Source organism: Phyllostomus discolor, chromosome 3 (genome assembly GCF_004126475.2).
Source record: "Phyllostomus discolor isolate MPI-MPIP mPhyDis1 chromosome 3, mPhyDis1.pri.v3, whole genome shotgun sequence".
Lineage (NCBI taxonomy): Eukaryota > Metazoa > Chordata > Mammalia > Chiroptera > Phyllostomidae > Phyllostomus > Phyllostomus discolor.
Genome location: NC_040905.2, coordinates 123188107 through 123211519, shown reverse-complemented (window position 1 = coordinate 123211519; position 23413 = coordinate 123188107). Strand labels below are relative to the sequence as shown.

The window sequence follows — 23413 nt, the reverse complement described above, 5'->3', positions numbered from 1 at the left end:
TTCCTGTTCTGGTTGTTTGCTTAGGTAGTTGTTTTGTTTTGTTTTAAATTCAGTTGTTGATAGTTGTGAATTTGCCGCCTTTATAATGTTCATGGTTTTGACATTTTTCTTAAGTAAGTTCCTTTAACATTCCCTGTAATAATGGTTTTGTGGTGATGAACTCCTTTAGTTTTATGTTGTCTGGGAAGCTCTTTATCTGCCCTTCCATTCTAAATGATAGCTTTGCTGGATAGAGTAATCTTGGGTGTAGGTCTTTGCTTTTCATGACTTTAAATACTTCTGCCAGTCCTTTCTGGCCTGCAAAGTTTCTTTTGAGAAATCAGCTGATAGTATTAATGGGAACTCCTTTGCATGTAATACTCGGCTTTTCTCTTGCTGCTCTTAGATTCTCTCTTTATCCTCTCTTTATACCTTTGGCTTTTTAATTATGATGTATCCTGGTGTGTTCCTCTTTGGTTCCAACTTGTTTGGGACTCTGTGCTTCCTGGCTTGTATGTCTATTTCCTTCACCACATTAGGGAAGCTTTCTTTCATTATTTATTCAAATAAGTTTTCAATTTCTTGCTCTTCCTCTTCTCCTTCTGGCATCCCTATGATTCAGATGTTGGCATATTTGGTGTCCCAGAGATTCCTTAGCCTATCAGTTTTTTTTTAAATTCTTCTTTCTCCTTTTTTGTTCTTATTCAATGTTTATCTCTTCCTTATGTTCCAAATCATTGGTTTGAATCCCAGCTTCCTTTCCTCTCTGTTGCTTTCTTGTGGATTATTCTTTATTTCACTTAGTGTGACCTTCATTTCTTTTTCTTTTTTCTCCCATACTCAAGGAGTTCTCTGAGCATCTTGATAACCAGTGTTTTGAACTCTGTGTTTGAAAGACTGGCTATCTCCATTTTATTTGTGGTAGTTCTTTTTCTGGAGTTTTGTTCTGTTCTTTTACTTAGGCCATTTTTTGTGTCCTCAATTTAGCAGTCTCCCTATGTTTATTTCTGTTTATTAGGTAGAGCTGTTTTTACTCCCATAGTAGTGTGGCCTATGTAGAAAAGGCACATGTACATTGTGTGGGGTAGAGCCTTAGGTAATTGCCAGGGTGGAGCAATCCACTTCACAGCTTTGTAAGCTTTGTGGCTGTGTAAGGAGGGCTCTGAGAGGGGACAATGCCACTGCTTGACTTCTGGCAGTTCACCCAGCACTTGCTCCATTACCAATCACTTGACCTGCTTCCCATGTGTGACTGACACCCTTCCAGCTGCTGCCCTGGTGGTGAATCCCAGAGTTGGTGAGTCTGTGTATGTTCCAAAACCATGCTGGCCCTTTAAGTGGAGAAAATCCAGCAGTTTCTTCCATTGCCCTAACTCCCTCTGGTTTTTACAGCCAGAGGTAATGGGAATGTATCTTCCCAGTGCTGGAACCCTGGGCTGTGCCATCTGGTCTGGGGCTGGAATCACTCACTTCCTAGGATCCCTCCCATCTGTTCCACTGCCACTGTCACCTTTCCATGCCACACTACCTCTCTGTCCATCTCCATGACTCACCCCTCTTACCTGTCTGGATGAATATGTCTTTTTTAAATCCTTGGTTGTTGGACTTCCATAAAGCTCAAATTTCTGATGGTTCTGAGTGTTTTAGTTTTGAGATCTGGTTGTAATTCTTTCTATAGTTGCATAAGGAGGCAAAGCATGTCTACTTACACCTCCATCTTGTCCGAAAGTCTAGGTTAAATGTTTTAATAAGGTAATTAGTCACTCTCTGTTGGTCAAATCCAAAGTTAAATACAGTCATCATATGACCTAGAAATTCCCCTCCTAGGTATACACTTGGAAACTGCTCCAAGCGTGGGGTGGTGAGACTGGCATGCAATAACTCAACAGGAGTGAAGCAATGGTATTGGGGAGCAGTTTGCATGCCTTCACTGAATCACATGTGCCCATCTGCTGTTTCAGGGACTCCTCATGCACCAGGCAATGTTCTAGATCCTGAAAAACAGCAGCAAGCATCTCTGTCTTTACAGGACTTGCATACAGATTGTTGGTTTATTATAAAAGGATACAACTCAGGAAATCCAGATGGAAGAGATACACAGGGTAAGATGTGGGAAAAGGTCATGGGGCTTCTATGCTCACTGCACCACTCTTCCAGAACTTCCATGTGTGCACCAACCCAGAAGCTCTCTTTCATTACTTTTAGAGAGACAATAAGGGAGACATAGAAACATCAATGTGAGAAACATTGACCAGCTGTTTCCCATATGTGCTCTGACTGGAGAAACTGACAACCTAGGTATGTGCCATGACCAGGAATTGAACCCTCAACCTTTTGGTGACAGGAAAATGTTCCAACCAGCTGAGCCACATCGGTCAGGGCCAGAAACAATATTTAAAAATATAATGACTGAAGCCCTGGCTGGTGTAGCTCAGTGGATTGAGCACGGGCTGCAAACCAAAGTGTCGCAGGTTCAATTCCCAGTCAGGGTACATGCATGGGTTGCAGGCCATGACTCCCAGTAACCGCACATTGACGTTTCTCTCTCTCTACCTCCCTCCCTTCCCTCTCTATAAATAAATAAATAAATAAATAAATATATATATATATATATGTTATTATATATTATATATACATATATAATATATAATAACTGAAACCCAAATACATTCATGAAAATGAAGGCTAAAAACAAAAACCCCACATCCAGGTCCATCATAGCAAAACCGATGAAAAACTAAGAGTGAAATCTTCAAAGCATTTAGGAAAAAAAGACATACTTTCAAAGGAGCAGCTAGAAGACTAATAATGTTACTGAACTGAAGTGAGAGTTTGGCTGCCTGATGCCACCAATAGGAAAATTCCAGAGGCAGAGGTTGGTGAGAAAGGAAAAAGGTCTTTATTCAAATGCTGCACAATCTGGGAAAATGGCAGACTCTTGTCCCAAAGCCCATACCCTCTGAGAAACCCAGAGGAAAGCCCAGCCACCCTCAACCAGACCAAAATCAAAGGCAGCATCTAGAGTTTCTTCTCCCATTTAAAGTACTCTCCCTTGGGAACCATTGGCAGCCTCTGAATGGTCATCCAGGCAGATCTCAGGATCACTCCTTGGAACTCACAGGTGTGGCTGGTGCAGCTATTCACCACATGGCTTCTGAAGCCAGAAGTTGCCACAAATGCACTGGCCAGTATGTTCACAAGGTGGGTAAGAGACCCATCACTTCTTTCTCTTGGGTTTACATTCAGTTTCCTGTGTGGGCCGGACCAGGTGCTTTCTCTGCCCAAACTTCCACATGATCTGGGAGGGTCCATCCCCCAATCCCTTTTGTCCTCAAGCTAGACTGACAGGTTTGTTCAATATAGAACCTCCCCTTGCCACTACTCTGACCTCTATGGCACATGTGCCTGCTTTCTCCTGGTCTCACCCCCAAGTGGTTTTGGAAGAGGGTAGGAGGGCTTCCTAACCCCCACCTCACCCAACTGTCTCACTAGCCTTGCATGTGCTCAGTGCAATACTTCCTCCTATCACCATCTTGCCCAGGGCAGGGAATATGCCAGCACACTATAGGTATCAATAACTGACTTATCTATGTTAATAATAAAAGGCAGGAGACCATAGAATGAAAAGGAAAGAAAATAATTCCAACATGGAATTCTATTCCCAGTGAAAGTACCCTAAAGAAAAAGCCAAAATAGAGACATTTCCAATCAGATGAAAGGGAAGAGAATACATCATTAGCACAGGCTTCAAAAGGAAAAACTAAAGGGAATTCTTTAGGCAGAAGAAAAATGATTGCAGAACACTGAAACACAGGAAGGAGTAAGAGCAATGGGAAATGAATATTGGTAAGTCTCAGTGAATACTGACTTCCAGCACTAATAATAATGTTAGTCATAGGAGTTATGTATCTATATATGTTAAACATGCATACATTTGAAAGCACAACAGCAAATAGTAAATGGTAGAAAGGAGAAATGGGACTAAAGTGTCCTGAGGTCCTGAAGGGGTGAAATCATTCATTTCTCTTAGACTTATAAATCAAGAACACATGTGGAAATCACAAGGGTAACCACTAGGAGAAACGAATGAATTACAAACAAGCTAATAGGAAAGAGGAACTGGATTTTTAAAAATATTTGATTGATCTAAAAGGCTACAAGAGAAAAAAAGGAATATAAAACAGGTGGGACACATATCAAGGAGAGAGCAAGACAGTACATAAAACCAAATATACTAGTATGTTAAATGTAAACAAACAAGCACCTCAATTAAGCTTCCCAATGACCAAGTGGATAACATTAGTCACATTTCACAGGTGAAGAATTTGAGACACAGAGAAGTCAAGTAAACTGCCCAAGACTGTCTACCCAGGAATTGTTGGTACCAGAATGTGAACTGAGCAGCCCACCTCCAGGGCCTGAGCATGTCACCTCTCCAGGAGCTCCCCTCCTCTCTGTCCACCCAACACTGCTTTAGGTCAGCCCTTCCATGGACTACATGCAAGTGTCCACATCAAGTTCCTAATGGGACTCCCTGGCACCACATTGTTGCCATGGTGACTATGCCTTAGCTCAAACTGGATCTTTGCTCTCCCTGAAATTAAAATGTCTCCCTGGATTCTCATTTGCTTTGAGACAAATGTACTGTCATAAAAGGTCCTTCTAGATGAGGCCTCTGCTCTGCCCTGCACCCCGTGTCCTATGTGAACACTTCATATCATTCCCATTTCAGCCTCACAACCCTGCAATGCAAGTGCTATCATTCTTCATCTCCTAGATAGGAAGACACACTCAGAATGCCTAAGTGATTATCCAAGCAAACTCATTAATCCAGATGGTAAATATTTACTAAGTAACTAACATGTGACTGGCACTCTCTCAGGTGCTAGGAAAAGACCAGGGAACAAAACAGGCAAACATCTCTGCCCTCCTGTGGTCGGTCAGCCAGCTGTCCCTTGGCATCCACGGGTTCCACGTATGTGGGTTCAGCCAACAGCAAGTCAAAAAAAATTTTTTCAAGTTACGTTGTTGCTGACGTGTATACAGTTAGGCAATGAGAATGATGATGGTTGCATCTGTACTAAACATGTAGACTTTTTTCTTGTCACTATTCCCTAAAATAATAGTGTAACAAGTATTTACACAGCATTTATACTGTATAAGGTATAAGATACCCAGAGATGATTTAATATACCAGAGGATGTGTGCCAGTTTTTTGCAAATACTATGTTACTTTATACAAAGGACTTGAGAGTTTGAAATTTTGGTATCTGTGAAGGATGCTGGCCTCAATGCCCTGTGGATACCAAGGGATGACTGTATTATATACATACTGTATATATGCATATATATTGTATAGATACTGTGGTAGCTGGTAAGTAGTGACATGAAGAAAAAGTGAGGAGGAAAAGTGGACTGCAATGTTTTCAAAGTGTGGCCAGGGAAGGCCCATGCAACACTAGCATTTGAGTAAAGATGGAGAGAAGGGAATGAGCCACACAGGCATCTCAGACACAGGCCTTCTGGATGACACCAGGAAATGGGTTGCAAACAGAAATGGCGACACCCTGAGGGCAATGAGTAAGTAGAAGGCAGTGGCTCTGAAATGTTAATTTTCTATCAACTAACCAGACCCCTGACTGGCAACAAGCTTCTCAGGGTGTGGTCCTATCTCCAGCATTTGGGCACACACAAGGGGACTTGCTAAGTGAAGGAGTTTGGACTTCAATTTTGAGTGGGACAATAAAAGGGCACCTGCCCCACTACCACCCATCCTTCCCCATGCTGTGCCCCATCCATGTTTCCCTTCCCCTCAGGAGAATGAGGAGCCTGGCACCTGTCCCTGGGTCCCAGAAACTGGATATGTATACCCTGGGCCTCTACAAGTTCTTCCCACACAAAGGAAAGGCAAAGGAGAGCCAACTGTGGGACAAAGAGCCTGATTCTGACTACAACACTGGTTTCACTCGTACTATCTCCCTACTTTCTTTAGGAAAAACTGAACTGTTAGTCTAATTGGTGTCATATCCCTGAATGCTCTTAAAAAATGGGTCCCAGGCCACTGGGTTACATGGCATATGGCAACACCCTCTCTAGGAGAGAACAGCCCTTGCCCTCTGCGTGTAGAAAACATCATGGGGTGAGAAACATGGCTAAGACCAGACCAAATCAACACTGAATTCTAGAATGTTCTGTATAAGGCAGATCCAAAGCACCCAGAGATGGGAAATGTACAATGTCCCACATGGAGATGCCTGAGGTACCACACAGGGCTGCAAAAAGGAAAATCAAACATCCACCTCAGAGAACTCAGGTGTCAGCCTGGGAAAGACACAGGGTGGGGATGAGTGTTACAGTGGCCCATAATCACTCAGGGCAAGGGGCTTTCTCACGCCTTTGCTTTCTCCAGGAAAACTGACAGGAAAGTAAAGTGTTCAAGGAGGGAGTTATTTTCAGATATGAAAATAACCCTTCAAATTCTAACAAAATGTTCCTCAAATATTTGCTTGCCTATTAAATCCGTATATTTTGACATGCAAACCTTCGTGCATAATAAAACCTCTTGTGTGCTATGTGATTACACTTTAATGGTACCTATAGCACAATTCTCTCATTTAAAATCTGAAAGGTTTATAAATGCTGTATGTTGGTTTTATGGCATGTGCTCTACACTCATCCTTGGTTCGCAGGTCTCCCTGCCTCAGCCCTAAGCCACAATGCTGTTGTGACCTGCTTTCCAATTCTAGGGAAAAGTATGGCTGTAGCACTCATTTAAAGTGAAACCCTACTCACTAACAAAACATGCCTCAACACAAAGCGAATAAGCATTTCAACAGCATGGCTGGACAGTCACATTTCTGATAATATCGACCTTCAGTGTCCCCATGTGGTCATGTGAGGTATGACACCCTCAACAGAGAGTCCTGTAGGGTCACCAGAGCAGGAAATTTCAACAGAACAGGATGGTTTAAAAAGAAAGCTATGAAGGGCAAAAGAGGACCCAGAAAAGGATGGTACCTTTTAGACTGCTATCTCCTCCCATCATGTAAGAGTGGTAGAAGAAGGAAATAATATAAACTGTTCGAAGTCCATTGGAATTGAATTAGAGTGTGAGTTGTTATCCACCTTTGGGACAAACTGCCTCTTGGAGAAAATGGGAATATTAATCCTTGATTGTGAAAATAAAATAAGCATAGATGTGACTTTTTGTTTTAAAAATTTACAGAGAATATATGTACCCTTATGTAACTTGTATTCATTTAACAGTACAATTTTAAGACATGTCATATTTAATTTTTCCATTGTTAATTAACACTGTAAAATAGTTTGGCAAGAGGGAGAAAGGAGTATGGATTGAAGGGCATCATGTAATAAATTTATTGTATTTTGTAACATGTTCCACTTTTCTCTTAATTCCAATTGTATGGTATATAATCAACTGCTATTCCAGAAGTAAAACGTTTTAAACACAAAAATATAAACTCTGCATCTTGAAAGTGCATACACTTTGAATAAGACATACAAATAAATAACAAAAGTCAGTGACATATCTCATGCACTTGTTCTAAAATAATTTAAAATGTATGATACACTCTTCTCCCAGCCTTGAGGGAAGACACCTGCACAACTAAAGAAAATTACAGATCACTAAGAATGGTGCATGAACAACAGCAAAGCCATTTCATGTAGTGCTATGGCATGCAGCGTTTAAGACATCTAGAAATCCCAGTGTAAAGACTAAAGCATTCCATCAAGAAACCATTTCTATGAAGGGCCTGAGTTCAGTTCCAACCAGTAGTGAGAGGCACAGAGCAAACATCGATGCAGATGGAAAAGCCCAAGAAGAGCCTCAGCATGTGGAAACTTGTAACCACCTTCCCCTTGGGCATCATGACCTCGCACAGTTGAGTAGCACCTACTATGAAACATAATTTCATATTACATTTTCTCCACTGCCACCCTCACTGCCCTGGGGGCCTTTCTAAAGGAGCACTGCAACCTGGACGTTTCCTTGTTATCTTTATGCCTTGAAATGTTAAACAGCAGGTAAGTTGTCTCTTTTTTCTGTAGGCAACATAATGCTCAGTGGGATGAACCTGAGAAGCACAGCAGATTGTTTTGAAGATGTAGCGCATTCAGCTCACCACAAATTAACGCTAAATTTCACTGGCCTCTACCAGTAACGCATATGGCCAAATTTTTGGATGAATATTATTATTTTTTAATTACAAGAAAATACCAGCAAGAGTTACAAAAAAAATGATTCCAGATACAATTTAAATATACTTCTTAAAACTACATTCTGAGTAAGTAGAGAATGAGCTAAACAGGAAATTCAGAGGCAGCCTAGGGTTTACTACTATCATTACTACAAAGAAAACATCATTGTATAAAAAGCAGCAATAGATTTTCCTAGGCCACAGAAGGCTTCACTTCAGCATTTTCTAGCTCAGAGTGACTTCCCTATCCCCACTCCACCCCCAAGCCTGGCCCTGCTGTGACTCCAGGAATACTTTGCCTGCCCTCCCACAGACCAGAGCACCAATTCCCACCAGACTGGCAAGTGCTGGGACACTCACCAAATGCTCCAAACTCCCAAAATGGGCTTCCAATCAGAAAATCCCCTACACTTCAAACAAGAGGTTGATATCAGTTTGCAATGTTTTTTTCTTTCCATCACACACAGAAGACTCTGTCACTCCTGAGTTGTTCCCGTCCTAGTTCTCAGCAGTGCTCAATTCTGACGGCACATCAGAATCACAAGAAGCTTTAACACACATGGTCTTTCCTGGGACCCAGCCCTAGGGTAATTACATGAAAAGCCTGTCAGTGGGAGGGACCTAGGTATTTTTAAGTTTCCTAGACAAGCCCTGGCTGGTGTAGCTCAGTGGATTGAGCGTGGGCTGCGAACCAAAGTGTTGCAGGTTCGATTCCCAGTCTGGGTACATGCCTGGGTTGCAGGCCATGGCCCCCAGTAACCACACATTGATGTTTCTCTCTTTCTCCCTCCCTTCCCCCTCTAAAAAATAAATAAACATCTTTAAACAAAAAGTTTCCTAGACAAGACTCTTAAATGTTGGGTATCAGAATCTCGGACAAGTCATTCAGAAGCAGCTTCACAGAATCTTGGGAACAGTCTGTTGAGATTTGAAAAAGCCTCCCAAGTCCATTATGGATCTAATTTCTCCCTAAAATTGGGCAACGCTGGATTAAAATGAATGTGAGATAAATCTAGAAACTAATCCATCCTATGATGTCACCATAAATCCCACAAGCTTAGTCTTCATGTGACCAGTGGCTGGGGAGCTCAAAACTTTCCAAAATAGCTTCATGTCTCTACAAAAGCATTTAAAAATTGTTAGTACTATTAGAAGCCATGTTCTCTCCTTATGACTATGATAGGACCTTAGCAGATATAAAAAAATTAAAATCTATAGAAAATGGCAGGTTATTTTTAGGACATTTCTATACAGTATATAAACCAGCGTGTTCAACATACCTAGTTCCATTCCTGCAAGTTACTTATTTTACAGACTCACCAATTTAAAAAAAAAAAAATCAGCCAAGAGAAACATTTGCAAAGCAAAACAAGAAACCACATTCATGCTCCTCTATACTAATTATTAAACCACATTTAATAAATTACAAATTCAAAAATGGAGTTCCATAATCTAAGTTGCCTCTAAATAAACGTATTACTTAGTGTAGTGGATATTGTTTATTAGCTGCTTTGCATAGGAAGTAAGAGCATGCTTTCTGGGTTAGATGGAGACGATGCAATTGCCCTCATTACTTGGGGAAGAAATGACTGGTCATGCTCAAAGGCAGCTGTAAAACACACACTCTGGGACGTGACCAAATTGACGACCCACTGGGATTTCCCCCAAAATACTCATCAGGTTTAAATTGACGACCCACTAGGATTTCCCCCAAAATACTCATCAGGTTTAGCAATAATACACCCTTTAAAGACAGCCTGCACAAGCACAGCTAACTTTTGTGTTTATGTTAGAACATCAGCACTGGTTAGTTAGCAAATAAAATTCAATCTACCTCACAACATATGTTTTACTGAAATTATACTAATGATTTGCTAGCCATCTCAAAATTCCAACCAGAAACACTAATTATCTTTGCATCCAATAATTGTAACAACCTCCATAGAAAACAGTAACTTCAGCTGTTAAGTAATTGTTAGAATGGAATGTGACATCAGATGTCAATATATTTTAAAAACATGTTTATTTGAAATAAATGAGCTTTGTTCACAGCTCTTCTCTGCTCCATTTTCCTAAAGGCTGACACCACTGTCATTTGCATGCTGTTTCTATGATTTTCATAATTATTTTAGAGGGATGGCAATTTTTCTTTCAACCCCACCCCTACAAAAAAAAAATCAATCTCATATCAACATGGATGAGAAAATTCTAATGAGAAGTGACTTCATCAAGGATTTTCTACCCCTAAGTAATAGAAACAGCTCAGTCTGAAAGTGGATGTGGAGGAAAATGTCTCCAGAGATAAAAAAAGGGCACTTTTGGTTTCCAGAACACACTTGTTTAGGAGGACCAGCAGCCTTGGCCCCTTCACCAGAATCCACTTGCTCTTTTGTTCAAGAGGACTCCATACAGGACATCACCAGTACCCCAGTCCACCAGCTGTGCTCCCAGGGGTCCTCAGCCAAGGCAATTCTGAAGCTTGCAGCTAGCCTTCACAAGCACAGCAGGCCCTCCATGAATGTTTGCAGAATGAACAAAAACGAATAATGAAAGAATGATTACACAGATAGTTACAATACTTTACCCCAACCACACTACTGGTCCAGTTGGGCTGCTTTTAGGGAGAGAAAATACAAAAGGGGTGGGAGATGGTCTTGACATAAAGCGAGCTTAATAGTTCCCTTGTGCTTCCACATTATATAAAGGATTACAAAGGCAAGGCATAGGGCTGTCTTAAGGAATGACATAGCCTCAGTGCACTGGATGTTTACCAGAAAAGAAATCAAGAATAAAACTTTTTTAAAAAACAGGCAAACTTTACAGATGCAGCTCTATGGTTGGTGATTATTTTATGCTGACCAGAGAATGAATGCTCAATCAGCCCACCTGGCTGTCAATCAGAAACCCAGGCCCACCATCCTCAGCAGGTGATTTTTAACCCCAAACACATGTTCACCTATTGCACCAAAACATCATTGGGAAAATAAAACAAAACAAACACCAAGTCCCTAACCTATCAAAGAACTGAACTGAACCAAGTAAAAATTTCCCAAATTTTATACCTCAAAGAGCACCTCCAAACTTCTTGGCAAATATCGTCAGTGGCTTAAAGGTTGTACCTGGTAGTTAGCGATAAAGATTTTCACCTCCTAAGCACAGAAATGTAATAGCATAAACATGCCTAGACAATGACACAATACCTCCTGATTTTTTCCACTGAAATCTGAAACAAGGACTCAACTCCATAGACATATAATTTATAGATACTGATATTTTATTTCTAGATCTCGAAAAAATCAAAGGAGTTTGTAGTTGTTTTAAGACACTAAACCAAATGGAAAATCCATTCTTGAAGCACTCAAGAATAAAAATATTTACCACTGTAAAAATTAAACTACTTTCTATTAATGCCTAACTGATTATAGCCCCCCAAAAGTTAATAAAACCATTTATGTGGCCAAATTATAATTCTAAGACTTTGCAGAGCTGCAGATAGATTTCAAATGTGATTTGCCTGTGAAAGAAAGATGATAGGTTCAAATAAGAGAAATATTGAATTCCTAATACTGATGACCCCATATTTGGTGCATCTTTTCCAGGAAATAAAAGTGATACATCCCTGGCGGTGTTGCTCAGTTGGTTGAAGCATCATCCTGTACACTGAAAGGTTGCAGGTTTGAGCCCCAGTCAGGGCAAGTATGGGAGGCAGCTGATTGATGTCTGCCTCTTTCTCTCTTTCTTAAATCAATAAACATATCCTTAAGTGAGGATTAAAATAATTTTTTTTCTAATTAAAAAAAAAAGTGATACAGGGAAACCAGCAGTGGCTACATATTGACTGGCTGCCAATGTGCCATAGGAAGCAACAGTAACACTATAGGCAGCCGGATACTGGAGGTCACACTACCACAAAGGACAACAGTGCCGCTTTGGAGAGCCATAGACACCTGGACAGTAAGACAGTGACAGGACTGAGTACAAGGGGCAGACTCATGTTCAGTAAATTTCATGGAGCACTATGGTAACTTTCACAAAGCTTAAAAGGTGAGTCTTAACTATCACAAGAGTCTAAAATTCCAGCTACCCTCAACATAAATAGCCTCTGAACTTGCAAGTTACCTAATGCTCAAATTAGCAGCAAAATAAACTTAAGTGACCTACTGGAAACATTTCCCAAGAGGTATTCATGGAGGGGAGGGGGAGAAGGCAGTGCAGAATTTACAGCTGTGCATGTATATGTGACTAGTTACCTCATGCACAGCAGTACTGAAAAGGGGAGTTTATAAATGGGTCTGTGTACCAGAAGTTGAGGAAGAACTTGAAGAGTCTATTATTTTTTTTAAAAGTTAATATTTAAGAGCATATAAACAAAGCCTGCTGTACTTCATGGTAAAGTGACAACTGCTATTCAAACAAAATCAGAACCATGACTCTCTCAACATTTAAAAAAAAAAAGAGGAAAAAAACTAAAATTGCTAAGATGCCCCCAGAAAGCTCGGAAAACCATGTGTCTCACTTATCTGTGACATTTTTGTGAGGTTCTTTTTTCTAACCAAGAAATGCAATTTGCAGGGACAGTACTACATAGAACATGCTCCAATCCTGCCAAGTTCAGGGTAAGAGATTAAATATTAAACAGAGAAGAAATAAATGAATTACTGAAAAATAGTCACACTGAGTTCGACAGGCAGGATCAGGAGTGTGTATGTAATACTTTGTTACACATCACTTAAACCATCACTGACTTTGGGCCTTCTGCAACTTCTTTCCTCTCTATGACTTATAAGACTGTGGAAACGTGAACATGAGCACAGGAGCACAGGGCGGGCATGGAGCTTCCAACTTCTAACAGAAAAAAAGCAACAACAGAGGGGGAAGATGGTATAGCTTATACAACTTCATGCAGTTAAAAATCCATTCCTCCCACCCCCTTTCAAAAGTGTTAACTGCTCTACTACATTTCAAAATCCGACTCACTGGCAAATTTAGAAGGTAAAAATGTAACTATTAGTGACTGGCTTTCTGGATATCCAATTTGCCATCTTCTTGGGACATATCCCTAGTCAAGGCTGCCTATGGTACACACATCTTTGCAGATATGAAAGTAGTGAAAGACCACTTCTACCTCTAAAAACTTCCATGTGTGGCAGCAGGAGAAATGACAGTCATGGACAGGCCACCTTCCTCTTTAATGCTTTTACTGATACACATCCATCCTAGTCCAGCTAAGTATATACCTGAGAAACATTAGTGTTAAAATATTGCCCTTTACAAAGACTGGTAAATGGGGCCAAAGTGCAGAAAACAAGTTTTCTCTTGGTTTGTTTCACTGTTAGTGTCACAGTTTTTAGAACTCCTGGTGCCACATGACAGACAATCCACAGTAAGGACAAATCCTGCTCAGTTGAAACCCAAGTCAAATAATTCATCCTTTGACAGAGCACAGTAACAACAGTTTAACTGGTTCACAAGTTCGAAAACCCTAGTGTCCAGTAAGTCATCAGAGTTCTCTAGAAAGAAGTATGTACAATTGGTAAAGGGACCATCCAGAGTATCATCTATATTTCCAGTTAGCTCACTATTGATACTTTGCCTATGGCTGTTATTTGGTTCAATGGCAGAATAAGGCGACACGTTTTAACAATTTGCAATTGAATTCTACACACACTCACGCGCGCGCGCGCGCACACACACACACACACACGCACGCACACAAGCACGCACATCAGGCACCTGACCCAAAAAATATAAAACAAAAGCATAGAGGGCTTGGTGGGAGGGAAGGGGTTCTAAATAAATAAACATTTTTATAGGGAAAACACAGAGAATGCAGCAGTATCACTGAGGTTTCTGAGAAGGCCGTGCAGAGGCTGGCATGCTCGAAGATAACTTTTGGGATTTCTCAGCGGGCTGCCTGCCACCAGGAGACGAGGGTGCTCCAGAGTCTAGCTGGGAAGACTTCGATTTGCGACTGGGTAACAGGGAATGTCTAGCAGAAGCAGGGTCCTTGGAGACAAGTTGCTGTTTTCCAACTGAACTGGCATTTGGCTGCTGGGAACCTGGAAGCTGGTGCCCTTTCTCTGCCTTGTCATCGCCAGCATTCTTACAGACTGACTTGACAGAGCTACCACCTGCCTTCTTAGAAAGCAAGGTCGTCTTGCCAAGGTCAGTGGAGCGCCGGGTTTCCTTCTGTCTCAAGGCTGACTTGAAGAAGGACAGCCCCTTTTCATCCGACTTGCTATCCCTCTTCAGAGCAGCCTTCGTAGTTGTGCTGGGGGAGCGCAGGCTGGCCATAGAGGAGCTCCTGACATGCTTCCCGTCCCCCCGGCCCTCCCCTGCCCTGGCCTGGCTTACCCGAGGAGAGCTGGGTTTGGAGCTGCAGGTGGCTCGATCAGAAACCAGGCTTTGTCTGGAGCCCTCCCTACTTAAGCTTCTATCTGAAGTCCTGCACTTCCCAGGTGGGAAGGGGCCCCTGGTGGCAGGGCCCGAGGCCTTTTTGGCAGGTACAGAAGAAGTGTTGTAAGTGAGGGAAGAAGCTGACTTCGGCTTCTGGGGCGAATGAGAGGCCACTGAGTCCTGAGCTCTGGGGGAGGACTCCTTTCTGGCATGGGCAGGGGCTGGGGAGGAATGCCGTCCACTGGCCCTGGAAGAATCTGCTTTGCTTCGGGAGCGTGAGGGCTTTACAGGATCTTTTGTAGGAACAGGAGAAGATGGGGATGTACTTGACAGAGATGATTCCTGGCTTGTCAAGGCTGATCTCCCCTTCCGTAAGCTTTTATCTGGCTCAGAAGCACCTTTGGAGCTGGGGGAGCTCTTGGTTGTGCTCTCTGGTTTCTTTGTGAGGGGGCCTGAGTGGCTTGGGGGTTTCATCTCTTTGACAGGAGAGCTGTCTACAGAATCGCTCTGATCCACATAGGCTATCTGGTTATTGTTATCAAATGGATCAGATATGGGGGCCAAGCGAGCCCCTTGTGCTAAGTTTTTGCTCTGCGCATCTACAACACCAGAGTTCAATTTGCAGGCATCTGACTCATCTTTGAACACACCTTCCATTACAGCAAGAGGGGCCCGACCCACAGCTTTGTGCTCCCATTGACTGGGACCATTGCTTGGTTCCTGGTAACTGCTAGAAAGGTTTCTCAAGCTACCAAAGCAAGAGATGGAGACCTTGTCATCCACTGCCTCCCCGATCTTCTCTAAGGTGGAGGCGGAGTTGTGAATCGGAGAGTCCCCTGAGAACCGGGAAGGAGAGTTGGAGCGCATCTGCAGCTTAGCCGACAGGGACCAAGAAGGTCTAATGCAATTTTCATTGACGGCCAAGGGGCTGGTGACAGAAGACCTGGATGACAAGCTCTGACGCTGGACACTCCTCACGAATGGTCGAGTTGAGAAACCTCCTGAATGCAGCAAAGAGAGTATCATTAAGCTACAAAGAAAAAAGTCCTAGTAACATCAAAGATGAAAGAAGGCAAGTCTTATGGGATGAAAGAAACATGATCCTCAGAGCCAGTATGTCTGGGGTCAAGGAGTAGCTTTATGATTTCAACTTTTCTGAGCCCAGTTCTCTTACCTATAAAATAGGGACATTCTAACTTGGGGATCAGCAAACTCTCTTTACCTTCCTGCTCTGCACCAGGGGTCAGCATACTTTTCCTGTACAGGCCCAGATAGTAAATATTTTAGGCTTTGTGAGTCACTGTCATATGAAAGCAGCCATTGGTGACACATAAACAAATAGCCATGGTTCTGTACCAACAAAATCTTCATTAAAATAAAGGTGGGGTCTATATTTGTCCTGTGGGCTGCAGTTTGCTGACCCCTGTTGAAACTGCCAGGTCTACAATGAGATTTAAATAAAATCTTAAAAAGTCCTGTGCTCAAACAAGGCACCTGGCACTCCACAGATGCTCAATAAATGTGAGCTACTGGTCAAGCTTCTTCAACTTACTAAGGACATCTGGGGCTCACAGAAAAGAAGTGTTTGCCCAAAATGACACAAATGATTAAGAGATGGAGCTAACACCAGAGCCATAGCCGCTAGTCCCATGCCCAATACCACATGCAGGTTGACCTGTAACTGTTAACTACAAAAACAGATCCATGTGAAGGACTAAAGAGACAATATACCCCTATCCTGAGTGACTTAAAACTTATAAAAACAGTCATAATTAGAACAATATGATGCCAATGCTGAGTGACTTAAAACTTCCAAAGAAAATATTCTAAATTAAATTCCATACACATTTGCTACTTTAGCTGCAGAATCTGTAAAAGTTTGTCTGGAGAAGATCCTAGGAGACACGCCCCGTCCTGTGGGCACCACCAGTACTACTGGAAGATAGTGACACCTAAGAGGGTATTGATTCTCCAATCACACTGGTTAAAAAACAGATCAGGAGAAACCACATCTATGCTTACTGTTAAAATGACAGTGAATTCGAAGTTTAGAGGCTGCGTCGGAAATAATCTCTGCTTAAGCAAGTGAAGATTCACTGGTCAGTTTTTCATATAATGTTAGGAGCTAGAAAGGAGCTTAGTTATAACCAACACTCTTATTTTACAAACAGAGAAGGAACAAGCCAGAATCAGCAGAGCTGACGCTGTGAGGCAGATCTCCTAGACTGTCATGCTTCTCCCAGCCTCCTGACTTTTTTCTCCATTTTATATTGTCAGAATTATCCATCACCACTAGAAGTAGATTACAGCTATTGAAACACTGGCTACAGAATGAGGCTTGTTGGAAGGTGAGTCACTGTTCTCATTACAGAAGCTGAGCTCATTCTCTTCTCTTCCAGCTCTTAGAGCGCTGGCAGCCTGACTGCTGCCACACCAACAGGGGCCCTGTTGGAACTAAGGGCCATATTGCCACTACTCAAGCAGCAGGGGAAGGTAAAATAAAAGAGTTCAATTTTTATCAGATTTACAAAGTTTTTATATTGTGCCTGTCTTCAGAATTCCCCAAAACTACCTCTGTGGAGAGGAAATAGTTTTTGTTCTAGATGTTTCTGAACTAAAAAAAGAACATGCCACAGGTTCCTCTCAGGGAAACAGCATGGTGGGAAGGTGAGAAGCTGAGCAGTCAGGGAGGTCCCTGCCAGGCCTTCGTGGTGACTCATCGTCAGGTGGCCTTGGGGAAATCACAACTGCACTGAGGCCCCTTATTGCTACTTTGAAGATTTTAAAAAGCTCTTTGAAAAAAATGTATTCATTATTGGACAGAGTTAAGTAAGGCTCCAGCCTCCACTCCTTCCAAGTTGAAAATGATAAAAGAGAAGAAAAATATCCTAGGTCAGAGAGGAAAAGCAAATGCCCTGTTTATATCAAATGTCGCTGATTATCTTAACACCATGCAGTCCTGCCCCACAATGTTCTTAGGACTTGGCTCCTAAACATGAGGGACTCTGTGTTGTGTCTCTGAGTTGCCATCTTGGAAGTCTGTCATCAAAACCCACACTCACCATCATCTTCACTCCTTTCTCCAGTCATCTCCACAGACTCAGACAGTGAGGCCAGGGAGGTGCGCCTGGAGGAAGCTGCAGAAGTCGCGCTGGCTGGCTTGCTCCCCGGGAGACGGCTCACCCAGTGCTCGCACAGGGAAGAACTTGTGGAGCCTGCAGAGAAGTGAAGGGGTGCCCATGTCAGGCTGGGACCCTGGGCTGCCCTGCAGGGCACACCCTCACAAAGGTGCTACTGCCTGAGATGGAGGCAGCTGATGTCCCCACTGCCAGGTCAGCACAAATTCCCAGATCCCAGCATGCCTGCTCAAACAGCCCCTACTAAGACGAAAAGGAAGGAGGGCAGACTCCCGCACACACCTGTAGTAATAAAATGCAAGTATAGGGATAGATACTTTAGAATGCAAAATCCAATAGTAGGGCTGACAAGAGAACAGAATATAGTCAATCGCTCATATTCATTCCTTCTACAAATACTTATTAAGCACTACACACCAGGCACTGTTCTAAGTATTTGCCATAATATGTTTGAAACACAGGAAAGAGAGCAGTACCCTGTAATTTTCTTAGCCTGTTTGTTGAATTTTAAAATCATTTTCACAATATTAATATACAAACACACAAACATAGGTCTTTACATCAATCTGTTTTGTCTATCTCAGGGATGCCCTTAAACACATCAGTTGCTGTTAGAGCAATAGCAACTGATCTTGAAATTGAGAACATGAGCAGCATGACTGTCTCAAGTAGCCCTCAAGAGATGTCATTTCTGAGCACATTCCAGACTCTGGGAAGCACTGAGGACAGGCCTTAGAGCACAGGTGTTCCTACTTTCTGTTAACAAGGTGAGCAGCACACAGATGGGTACACTTGGAGGGGTTCTGACTCCAACAGGGGCCACTCTACTCCAGAAAGGCCTCCTTTTTAGCAGTTTCTAACTTAGCTCTCGCAAGCCTCAAGGGGAGCAAGCAAGGGTCAATATTCCCCAACCTGACCACATTCCCACATTCCAGTCCAGTCATACTCTTTTAAACTCAAACCCTGCACTAAGAAGTATGTGCCCCTTGTTTAGATTATGTGTGGCTACACCCACACTGAGTGTGGGCATTGATTCCTGAATTTATCAAAACAACAGACTAGACCCCATCAAGCCAAACCCAAGTTATATAATATTATCATAGTTTTCAACTCTTCCCCTAACAGAATAGGCCAATCTTACAGGGGATGGGGGAGGACCTATTTCTAACTGTAATTTACCTTTCACAAAAGGCCTTAAGGCACATTTGCCTAATCTGATGCATACAAGCCCAGGCGGCAGGCAGTGTTATTACATCAGGATTACAGATGATAAATATGTGCCTTAGATGGAACGTGCCCCAAGGTAACCCAACCAAAACGTGCCAAAGCCAAGTCTCCATTCTATTTCCACACCCGTTTCCTTTACTTTCAGAATAGAGTGCCATGCTGCTTTTTAGCTCATTTACCCCACAAAAGAACCACCCAGGTGCTACTCCACCTCCCTGTAAACTCATCTGGTTCACAGCTGCTTACACACACCATGCCCATTTCCTTAACTGCAATCATTTTGGTTTCCAGATTAAATGCAAATGTGTGGATTAATCTGATCAAACTGACAGAGGCATGAGACCTTTTGGAGAATTTCTCTGAACCATTAATGACAACCTTCTGTTCTGAGAAAAAATGGGTCAGCCTTACCTGCCACTGAGCTGTTGGCCGACCATGACGGTATTGCCGTCCGCCTCTGGTAGAAAAGGATGTAGGCCGTCTGTGTGCAAACCTCATCTTCTGACAACTGCTGCACATCACTGTCATCAAAGCAATACCAGAGACCATCCACGGAGTTCTTACAGTAGGCTGCCAAAAAGAGTCACTGTCAGCATTGGGGATGGCTGCACCAGCTGGTCCACTCTACACACAGAGACCATTTCTTTGGCTCATATAATTAATTCAAGAGCTCTTCAGCTGCATGTAGTAACACAGTAAGCAGCGAAAAATCCAAATCCCGTATCATACTCAGGTAAAATGCTTCAAGAAATTTCAAACAGATAAAATTATTTTTAATACTAGGAAACACAATATATTTATTTATTTAAACCACTGGGTCACAACCAGGGACAATTCTACCTCCAGGGGACATCTGAAAAAGTCTGGAGACATTTTGATCGTCACAATCTGGGGGTAAGGATGCTACTGGCATCTAACAAGCAGAGGCCAGTGGTGCTGCCAAATACCCTGCAGTGCCCAGGACAGGCTTTCACAGCACAGGATCATCCTGCCAAGCTGTCCATACTGCCAGGGTAGAGAAGCCATGATTTAAGCACATTGTAACTGTTACTGTTTATCAGAGATAGAATATAATAGAACTAGAAATAATGAGATTAATAACAACAGCAGCTAACATTTGTTAAGCCCTTATTATGTACCAAACTGGGCACTTAATCATATGAGATCTGTTCTGTGATGATTCCCATTTTACAGAGGCTCAAAATGATTAACCAGTTTGTCCAAGATCATGCTGTTGGTGAAGGGCAGGGCCCAGCTCATAACAGAATTATCTAGTCCCCTACCCTCAGAGCTAGCACCGACAATGAACAATGGAAGTCTCCTGGCAAATGGAGAACACTTGAGCTCATGAATACATGCAGTCTTCTCTCCAATTCTAATTCTAAGCCCAAGATAGAAAATAAAGAGCATTCAAGCACCAGCAAGAATGGAAAACTTAGTGTTCATGAAGCCATGTCATCCTATAAGGAAATATCAAGGAGTGTGACATGCTTGATCCAGAAAAGTACACTCTTATCACACTGTCTAAAAATACCCATTTACTGGGATGGGAATAAAGGAAAGGAGTGCTAGAATATTTAGATGACTGCTGGAAAAGACTCTGTATGGCCCCCAGGGCAGGGCACACAAGGTTCTGAGAGGAGGCACCAGGAGTGACTTCCTCAATAGGCCATAACCACTTTTGCAAGCATAGATACCTAAAGGATGAAGAGGACCAATGCAAGGAAATGCTCTGCCAGACAGGTCCAGAAAAGAAGAGTGGAGTAAGAATCTGTGAATATAGGGAAGAAGTCATGTGCAGCTTTGACTCACTGGAACCAGAGGGGAAAGAATTTGCTGCTATAAGCAGCAAATGGGGCCAGTGAGATGGCAGTAGTTTGGTCAGTGGTTGCTATCCTGGAGTGGAAGTGGGAATGTAAGGGGACACACCCAGAAGAAGGTGCCGGAGAAGCCTTGCGCTAGCTTCCATAGGTCTCCCTTCAGATGGTCTGTCCCTGGTCACAGTGTGGAAAAGAAGGAGCATGGTAACTCATTAATGCACTTAAGTGCATGTAAACAATACACTTAAAAAATAACTCTATTTGCTTTTCTTTCTAGCACCAGTACTGAGGTGTTGTCTATACCAGTGCTATTCAAATTGTGGTTTACAATTAAGAAAAACATTTGAAAACTTTTATAGCAATCTGATATACTGCCATAATTTTAATTGTATTTTTGCAGAAGTATTGGTTTGTGAAGGATTGGGAATTTTTTAAAAGAAAGACCAGGTTCTTCAACACAGAAAATTTGAGAAGCACTGTTTTAGAATCCTTACACAAGTATGTCATACACATAACATGTAATTATAGCAAAATAAAGACATCACAATAAACATTCCAAATGAAAACTTACACACAAGGTATCTGTAATTCAACAATGTTGAGGCATTAAAAGTATTCTCTAATCTAAGACTTTAACCATTTTATATACCAGACAAGCAGTGGTATGGCCTCAGCATGGGAAAGGGGAAAGGATGTAGAAACATCCAAGCTCCTCCTAAGATAAAAGAGCTCTGGACATGGACGATGGTGACAATTGCATAAAGATGTGATTGTACTTAATGACACTGAACCATCCATCCACTAAGAAGGGTTAAATGGTATATTTTGTTATGTGCACTTTATCACAATTTAAAACTGTAACTAGTGGTTATTTTTGAGTGCTAAGCCTATGGATGATGATACTGCTCTCCCTCTCTCTAGTTTCTAAGATAAAAAAAAAAGTAAATGTAACCTTAATACTAAAACAAAGAAAAAAATCCTTCCAAACCACGTTAGACACTATAAAAGTACTTCACAATCACTCCAAAACCAGAAGAAGCTAGAAGCTCAAGGAAGTAGACTGAAACCATAAATGAGTAGTGCAGGTGAGGTGAATACAGTGAGTCCTCGGGAAAGTAGACAGTACTATCTGCACACACCACTTCCCAATCAGCCAGACCACCACTGACGATCCAGCTCAGAAAAAGAAGGAAGAAGTTCCACTTGTTTGCTCTTGGACAAAGATCCAAAGGATGAAAACTGCCCTCACAGTTGGCACACCGCCTACCATAAAAGGGCAGTGAGGCTCTAAGGCAAAGTGACCCTGTCACAAGCAAACACGCCTGAAGGAATCGTCCACACAGACACCGGTCTCTCGCACTGCAGACCTGTGTAGTGCCCCCCTTGCATGGTGCCATGATGATTGCACACAGCATACAGGTCATAGATGTAGTCCTCAGGGTCCCTCCCGAGTCCATAAGGTCGTCGCCATGGAGACCAATGGGATGGCAAACTCCAGCTGCTCTGGCTTCTCTTAACCACATGAGGCGTCATGTCCAGGCCAGTCAAGGGGAACTTGACCATGTTCTGAAGTTTCATGCGCCTGTCTCCTTCCTGTTGCAAGAAGAAAAACAAGTGCTGGTGATATTTTCATGCAAACAGATGATGAATAGGTTTAGCATGGAATGTAGGCTCTAGCAGCTGAAGAGGCTTTAGTTACCTGTCTGATGTTTCCCAAGTTACATACAAAACAAGGGAAACTGACTAATTGTTTGAACTATCTAGAGGAACAGGTTTTAAGATCACTGAAAGTACAACCAGCAATGACCTACATATAAGAGGTAATGAGCCTTCCTGAGTCTCCATTTCTTTACCTGATAAAGGATCTTAAGTTTTTTTGACTTACAAACTGACCATTTCAGGGGGTTTGTCCTGATACCTCTGTCACAGAGGCATGAAAGTAATGTAGTAATAACATACAAGGAAGACAAAGCACAGTGCCTGGCACAGAATAGCCAGTCAGTGAGCAGTGCCCCTTTCTTGCCCACCCCCTCCAGCAATGACATGAAAAGTTAACACTGATTTAGCTTAACATATTCATTTAGTTGACAATCTTGGGTAAACTGTATTTTCCCTAGGTCCATAGGAAAATCCTGTGAAATCAAACCATCAGTTGAATATTTACTGAATGTTTCCTGTGTCTATGGGAGCTTTAAAAAATTAATGGGAAGTAAATAATGGCTACCCCAAGGAGACATGGATCCATTAGGGAAGAAATATTTTCATAAGAGAAAAGGAGGATGGGTCCTAGATGGTCAGGAAGCTCAAGCTAAAGAACCTAGACCTTGTTCTTAGTCAAGGGAGAAGACTGAGGCTTTAAGGAGGTGATGTCATCAGAGTTGTGGGTAAAGAACTGTGTAAGTAGTACATAAAACATAACAGAAAAAGTCATCTTGGTTAAGAAATCAGTTAAAAGACACAGCAATTGCAACCAGCTGGAAAGTATCAAAAGTCTGAACTGGCAGGGCAACAGCAAGAATGGAGAGAAGGGGACATGTAGAGAAGGCAATGGAGAGGCACAACCAAGCAGAAGAGGTGACTGCCTAGAGAGGGGCAAGAAAGAAGAGTCAAAGATAACCCTGCAGTTTTTAGTCTG

At 42.3% G+C, this 23413-nt stretch overlaps 1 protein-coding gene across 1 annotated transcript in view; it reads right to left on the bottom strand.

The window, feature by feature from the left end:
- Positions 1-10033: 10033 nt before the first annotated feature.
- The window catches only part of USP31 (ubiquitin specific peptidase 31), a 61311-nt gene continuing 47931 nt past the window's right edge, over positions 10034-23413 (bottom strand). The window contains exons 13-16 of the mRNA XM_028512620.2: positions 22146-22371; positions 19370-19528; positions 17657-17809; positions 10034-15595 (exon numbers count right to left, since the gene is read on the bottom strand). Of these exons, the coding sequence (XP_028368421.1) occupies positions 14037-15595; positions 17657-17809; positions 19370-19528; positions 22146-22371 (2097 nt within the window). The 3' untranslated portion in view covers positions 10034-14036. The remainder of the gene's footprint in view (positions 15596-17656; positions 17810-19369; positions 19529-22145; positions 22372-23413) is intronic.